Source organism: Phalangium opilio, unplaced genomic scaffold (genome assembly GCF_054372755.1).
Source record: "Phalangium opilio isolate 3A_F unplaced genomic scaffold, DU_Popi_V2 ptg000038l_1, whole genome shotgun sequence".
NCBI classification, from domain to species: Eukaryota; Metazoa; Arthropoda; class Arachnida; order Opiliones; family Phalangiidae; genus Phalangium; species Phalangium opilio.
In genome coordinates this window covers 4026953-4034963 of record NW_028324161.1, presented here as the reverse complement: position 1 = coordinate 4034963, position 8011 = coordinate 4026953, and the positions used below count along the sequence as shown (strand labels likewise).

General features: G+C 35.6%; 1 protein-coding gene across 1 annotated transcript in view; it reads right to left on the bottom strand.

The window, feature by feature from the left end:
- Nucleotides 1-5933: 5933 nt before the first annotated feature.
- The window catches only part of LOC149682710 (centrosomal protein of 290 kDa-like), a 47532-nt gene continuing 45454 nt past the window's right edge, over nucleotides 5934-8011 (bottom strand). The window contains exons 37-38 of the mRNA XM_089834366.1: nucleotides 7598-7735; nucleotides 5934-6583 (exon numbers count right to left, since the gene is read on the bottom strand). Coding sequence (XP_089690492.1) covers nucleotides 6488-6583; nucleotides 7598-7735 — 234 coding nt within the window. The 3' untranslated portion in view covers nucleotides 5934-6487. The remainder of the gene's footprint in view (nucleotides 6584-7597; nucleotides 7736-8011) is intronic.

Genomic DNA, 8011 nt, shown 5'->3' with positions numbered 1-8011 from the left:
AGTAAAAGATTGTTATACTAGTTTCTGCGAAGATGGGGGGGGGGTCAAGAGGTAATAAATTTTTATTTAAATAGAAAAAAATTGGTGAAATTTTGCTAAATCAAAATTGTTTTTGGTGAAACAGAGTAGTTTTGATAAATTTAGCTAAAATTTATCGAAACGTTTTTAATCATTTGAAATGTTTTTCAAATGACTCGTTTCGTGTTGCTAAATTGCCACGTACATGAATGATTTTGTTTCGATGGTTTATTCATTTTCCTATGTATTCCTATGGGATTTTAGGAATTTTAAATGATCAAATTCGTTTCGAAAAAATGTAACGTAGTTGATCAAAAACGTTTCGATTGTTTGTTACTTCTAACACGAAATGCGTTGTGAATGATGATTCTTTCGTTACCGTTTTATGTTTTCCACAAATTTTTGATTACGTTGCCGATAATTTTGATAAATATAGTACGTAATAGGTTAATGCTTCGGTTTAATGATATATATTGCCTTTCAGTTAACGCTATAAAAACATAACTTGTTGAGACTTGTCCTGATAATGCCCTCGGGGCAAACACCTGGAATCAATTAAATGTTTGAACCCCATTGTAGGATGTGTCACCGCCCCGCTCAATGACATAAACTTGGACATAACACATTTGTGTGTGTTATAAATCACTCTAAATATAAATTCCATTGATTCAATACAAATGGTTCGACCCCCCCCCCCAAAGCCATCGCGGCTTAGCGTGGTTACGTATAAATAAAAAATAGATGAGGTTAAAGGTTCACTACCTTTTAATATCATAAAACCTGGTGGGTGGTCCAATTAAAGAAAAATAAATTACATCGATAGCATTGCAAGGAATCTAATGGCACTGCCACGCCCCCCCCCCCAAAGCCCTTTAGATACGTTTGAACGTGTTTACGTATAAATAAAAACAGCTCTGGAGAGGAAGGTTGGTGACAAGGCTAGTAAGAAATCATATGTTACGGTATATGTAATTCTTTTTTGGTTAAAATGTGTGCTAATTAGAAAATATGTGAAACAGTCAAGCTATATTCGAGTGTACTTTACTCGGAAATGTTAGGATCAGGATTTTATGATATTTTATAGTAATATTTGTTCATTTTAACTAATTACCAGCTACCAAGTTGTGTAAAAACTACCTTATTTCTTCTTTTTTGATACTAAAATGTACTATTGTTTTAACCCAGTGTCTCGTTTACTAACCAATACAATATTTGCGTAGACCTAGAACCGCATCGTTGCTTAATTGGTACCTTTTGCAATGTAAACCTTATCTCAATTAAAATTGGTTCTTTGGTATAACATAAGCATACATGGAGAGACCTCTAAACCATATAAAGAATAATAGCAAGGGAAGGGTAGGTGTAGAAAGGGCCTACAGAACCTATAGAATTACCATTAAATCATACCATAAATGTACACACTATCCTAAGGATACACCCAAATAATAACAATACAAAGCATACACCCTTACTGTAGAACGTAATCGCTGCTTAATTTTCAATAAACTACGTAAACTTAATCTAGTTCTTTAGTAATGATTGCGCATTTTAACTGCATATAAATATTTTAGCGCGTAGGAAAATATATATTTTTCAGTCAATCCTATGAGGATTTTTAATTTAATAACTAGTATTGTGCTTATTCACCATGTATTCTATGTAACCCGTATTTTCTGATGTTTTTTAGTAATATTTCGCATTTTAACTCAAGTAATTGTACTTATTCTCCAAATTCGTATTAAAACTAATGTGAATCAAATTTTATTTATGATGTTTTAGCAGTACTGCTTCATTTTAACTTCTAATCAACTATCCAACTGTGCAAAAACTGCCGTAATTTCCCTTTATGATACTATAGTGTACTACTGTTTTAACATAGTAACTTGATAACCAATACACAAAACATGAGTACACCTAGAACCGCGTGTAATTTGTACCCTTTTTCAATGTAAACCATATCTCATTTAAAACCGGTTCTTTAGTATAACATAAGCCTACATGGAGAGATCTAAAAATCGTACAAAGAACAACATTACTAGAAGGGTGGGTGTAGAAAGGGCCTACTGAACCTATATAATTCATGCCATAAATGAACGTAATATCCTAAAGATACACCTAATAATAACAATACAAAACATGAGTACACCTAGAACTTCGTCGTAGCTTAATTGGTATCTTTTGCAATGTAAACCCTATATCACTTAAATCTAGTTCTTTAGTATAACATAATCATACATGGAGATACCTTAATAATAATAACATTACGGGAGGGGTGCGTGTAGAAAGGGTCTACTGAACCTATAGAATTACCAATAAATCATATCCTAAATGTATACAAGATCCTAAAGATACACCAAATAATAACATTATGGACACTGAATGTCGTCACCAAGTCGCGCGACGTCATACCACTATACAAAAAAAAATCCCCTATAAATTCAAATTTCGCGCCATCACCTTAATAATCAACTAAATCTCCCGCCACAACTAGGGGGTGTTACAATTCAAATTTATCGCCAACAATATCACGTGACGTCATCAATTCCCCCTTGCAATCCCCCCCGCACGACTAGAGAGAAGAACGAAAAGGGGGGGAAATGACCCCTTCCTCCTCACAGTACCACCGTATACCGATAATCTTATCGGTATACGGTGGTCTATATTCTCTTTTGAGTTTTCCAATTTTCGCACACCCAAATAAACTAAAGTAAGTGGACAGTCCAGCTCTGTTATGGTAAACGCTTTTTACTATAGTGTCGCGTCTAGTTGGCATTTTTAAAAAACGGAGGCACGCCATTTCGGTAACAAGTCGAGTGAGGCTAGAGAACAGTACTTTTAGAAAACGTGGCCAATTTTAAATAATCTTGTACGGCTGTACGCTGCTGGTTTGGTAAACTCACATAGGAGCCCGTTTATTTGAAGAGATGAACCGATTGTATTCGCAAAACTAGAGCTGAAATACCCTCTTAGTTTAGTGGCCCGTGGTTAGAGCATTAAGTGAATTCTGTCTCATTCGGTCCAAATATCAGTCGAACCGATTTGCAAGTGTCAAATTTACTTCATGTTGAAGAATCGTTTTAAATATTCTGCCATGAACTTCATCTGTTCCTCAAAATCCGTCGAACCCTGACAAGAAATTAAAGTTAAATTGTCATGAAGAAAGCAATTTTAATTCCGAGACACTGAAGACTCGCTTCAACAACGTCACCGAATTTTAATAAACTCACCTCATCATCTCTAAGTATCGAACAGTTAATAATTGTCTCTTGGGTGTACCTTTAATAATAAATTAAATTTCAAATCAACAATAACATTTTGGATTTGAAAATTGTATTTCTACCTGTATTTAAAATACCGATCATTTCCAACAAATTCAATTTCGTTCAAAGCCATTTTTGGGTCCACTTATGCTTGACCGGACAATCCGAAATCTTCAGAGGCAGGAAAGTGTTGCTGAGAGATAAATCGTAGTTCTTCAGTATCAGACTGAGACTAGTTAGTAGTGTACGATTCTAAACTGAAACATAACGAGTTATTCTTTAGCATGCTTTTTATTTCCTAGTAATCTGTCAGTATTTTAAATTCAAGGGTTTAATCTAATTTATTATATCTTTGAGCAATCGAAGCGTTTGATACGATAGGTTGCTTATGAATATTTGAAATTAAGAAAATCCCGTCAGGGATTTCCTATTTTTCTACTCAATCCGAACTCGTAACGTTAATCTCTATGAAGATTAGCATGACAAGGTTAATAATATTTTTAGAGTTAGACCCTAGGTTTAGCGAACAAGGGGGTACACTTTTTTCACAGCTTAACTATACAGCACTATAGACACTTGGTATGGAAGAAAACCTTCTTACTATCATTTGTAGATGAAACTTCGGCGACTGATATGGAGTAGTCCTCGAACTCTTTGGTTTCATGATCTGAAATCGAATGATGCGACTTGGAATCTTGTAAGAGGTCGTGGACAGTAATGGCTTTCACAAGATCGACGCTCGTCTTCGGTATAACTGGGGTTGAGCAATTTACACATGATGTATCCGACACTTGTTCGTGCATTGCTAGTGGTTAACAGCTGCACAATAACTGACAACTTGAAGTACTTTTAATAATTCTGAGCACCAAATGCACGAGCGAAGATTTTTATATCACATTTCTTGAAAAAGGTTATAAAAAATAAATTGGTTTCAAAAAAATTTCTTCGAATTATCCTTAAAACAAAGCCCATAAAATAACCCTAGAAAATGAACCTATCTTATAAAAAAATACAGTTTTCGTTTGATATACAGAGATTTTTTTTAGCAAATGGCGGCATTTTTGAAGAGGAATGGGCTAAGGGGAGGGAGTTTGAAATATAACTTTCACCACGTTTCACCTTAAAGTTACTTATGTGATAATAGGCAACAAGAGAGTCTCTCTGTACAATGCTGTGCGCTGTGATAACACATGAAGCTGTATTTGGTTTATCATCCCCTCACTTCCCCAAATTTTCAGGTATTGTACAAAGCGCATTTCTCCTTTGTACTTCCAGAGAGAAGAACAGAAGCAGAAACTCCTGCCTTTGACAAGGCTAAACACGATGTAGCTCACACGAGCGCGCGCGTCTCGAATAACTAGCGCGTGCTGAAACCAAAGCTGGAACAGAGTATGTATCGAATAAGCTGCCATCCGAGATAGTGAGTTGCCTATCCTTTGAGCATGGGTAAAGAATGTGCGTGAGGAAATTTTTTTTCGCGCTATAGGATAGGCAGCTATCCCCGACGGCCGCTTATTCTCATTATCCGATATAACAGCCCCTTTAATTGCTTCAGTTTTTCATAATGACATTCGATTGATAGAGAAAAAAATTCTACTATGGAAAGGGTGATACTTTTGAATCGGCAGTTTACAGGCTGGAACAACACGAGGGGCTTATAAATAAAAATAAGTTGGAAAACTATAAACCTCTTCGAGTCGAGACACAATTAAGAGGTTTTTCTTAAATAATTAAATAAATATTATTTTAATGCTCATTAAGTTACCTTAATTCTAGTTAAATCGTTTTAAGATACTTTATTCCTAAAATAATTTTAAACATAGCTATTGTTGACGTTTGAATTCAAGCGTATGCCTCTTTAACAATTTTTGGAAATTTAGGGTATGCAAGGCGATTGATTCACAAAACGTTGGGAGGCTAGACGTATCTCGTAACAATAGCCGATCGCCACGTACTTCATAATCTTAACTATGGTAATAAAAGCCAATAAATGCTTTCTTTCAACAAGTTTGCTCTGATTTGCGAACGTCGTGACAGACATGCACCCACAGACACTTCCAGTGTAATACCTCTCCGTGACGTCATCGTCACTCGGAGAGGTAATATAACAAGTCATACAACAATATAGTCCGCTACCACGAACTTTCTCGTGACGTCATACCCTCCTATCTCTTATTTCGGTTTTTGCGACCATATTGGAAGTCGTCAAGTCAGGGCATACAATTTAGACTACCAATATTGACGTCACGTACCCGTAGCTCCTCCCTTCTCAGTACCACTTTATGGAAAGTACCCCAGCTTCTGATGAATAAGTATTTGTTGACACTGGTACACAAACCCCAGTTAATACTTTTCAATCCAAGGAGACTCAAACCAGTTTAGAAATATCTGATGTAGGCCTAGCATGTCACTTGGAAGAATCGAAGTTGATGATTGCTCACAGCATGAAGTCACAATGGTGCAAATTGAAAGTCAAGTTTTTCTAGCTAACTTTGAGGAAATAAATAACCAACAAACCCAAACTTTATTTAGAATGGTTAAAACATTTGACCTATAATCAGTCTAGTTACTCTAGTATGAAAGAAAAAAGTAATCATCTGAAAAAAAAACTAGTAAGCAGATAAACACTTACTCATCAGAAATTACAAGGTAAAATAAAGAGTACACAAGATTTTCAAGTTTTTATTTGACATTTACTTTGGAATCCCGTACAAATTTTGTTTTCTTGAAATTATCAATAAATTTTACCCCATGTAGTAATAATGATATTTGAGACTAGGCTACTAGTTTTAAAACGGACGGAGTTGACACACGTGCAGGTGTTTTGTGACACCAGTCATATGACTAGACTATAGATACCATCATAAGTTTATAAGATATGTTCCATAAACATGTCACTACCTATACTTCGCAATGCTAGAGACATACTAGGAGCTAGTTCGAGAACGACAAGAGAATTGACTACATTCGGTTAATTTTGCAGTCCATCTTACTATTTGGTCTGTACTAAGCCTTTGACAGCGCCTCACCAGGCGTCGCTTTACCTCGAATCTATGACGTTTCATTACGTCACTTCACGACAAGCCCTCAGTAAACAGTGACAAACTTATGGAAAATATTTTAATAACTTATGATACAGTTGCTATTTTGGCAATATGAAAATGTAAAATATCTTTTCGAGAGAATTATCTGACTAGTCAAGTAGGAGATCAGGTATCTTCTTTTAATTCGTTTATTCTAATTTGCACTCTCATTTCAGCATTTTCTCTTAATAGTGTCTCGTATATTGTGTCTCTTTCTTTAGTCTGAAAAAGATTAATATTTAAGTCAGTAAAATTAAATTAGAAAGTTTGCACAGATGGCCTAATGGCCTAGTGGGGCAAAGTATCAAATTACTTTCATTTAAGAATAGCTTAAAGTCTGGGCTGTGGTTTAATTTAAACTAGGGATGAACCGGTACCGATACTCGGGGTTTCCCGATAGTATCGGACCGGTTGGTTTAATATGATACTAAACCGATACTCGTTTAAAATGCGTGTTAGATGGCGCTACATGACATTTTTAGGTCTTTCAGTAATGTATTGACGGTGGTATTATTTTGAAAGTACCTCTAAACATTGTACTTGGTAGTATAATTCATGAAAGTACTATATAATTATTTTCTAGTATTTTTAATGCATATATAAATATAAAAATATCGGTATCGGTTGAAGTATCGGGTTTTGGATCATAGTGAGTAAATTTCGGTATCGGTTCATGTTAGTACCGGTATCGATCGATAACGGGTTAAGCCTGGTATCGGCCATCTCTAATTTAAACAAATGGCACTATAGTATATGCTCCTATAATCAAGGGGTAGAGTTGACGCCCACTAAGCTTAGCAAAGGCTAGTTATAACTCCGCCCTCCCAGACGAGTTCTGATTGGTACCTGCCTTTGGCAAGGTAAAATTGGTGTATTGAAGATTATCCAGGATGTTAGGGGCGCCACCGGACGAAGAGAGCATCTAGTGACAAACTAAATCACAACCATTAAGTTATGGTTGCATTTACAGCATTGGGCGATTGGATATGTTTACAAACGTCGACCAAAGCAGGAAACCAATCAGAATTCATCTACAAGGACGAAACTAACACTAGCCTTATTCGCTAAGCTCAGCGGACCAGTCAACTTCCCCTAGACTATGGGAGCATCTAGTGGCAGACTAACCACAACCATAAAGTTACGTTTGCATTTACAGCATTAATTGGGCGATTGGATGTGTTAGCAAAACTCGACCAAAATCCTAGAACAATATTGGGAAAATGATTTAACGAATACCTTTATCAATTCCGGTTCATGATGTAAAAGCCTTCCAAGAAGTTCTTGATTTTCATTTTCCAGCTCCACATTTTTTTCTTTCAGGGCTTTAATTGCGTCTTCAGGATCCACCATTGAAAATTTTTCAAGAGATTCAATCTTAACGAAAAATATTGCACATTTGAGTTAAAGGCTATGAATTCCAGGTGGATGATAAATTTCACCCAACCACTATCTACATATTTGTGTATATGCTAAAATGAAATGTAGAATTCCCACTTAGCTTATGGAAAATATAATAAAAAAGGGGAAACCTGGAACAAATTAGGGAAAAAAATCTGTATTTTTGTAAGATGATAGTGTAGAACTATTTAAAGAGTAAGTAAAGACATTTTGACTACTTCTTAAATTTCTATAGCAATCATACATTTCTAT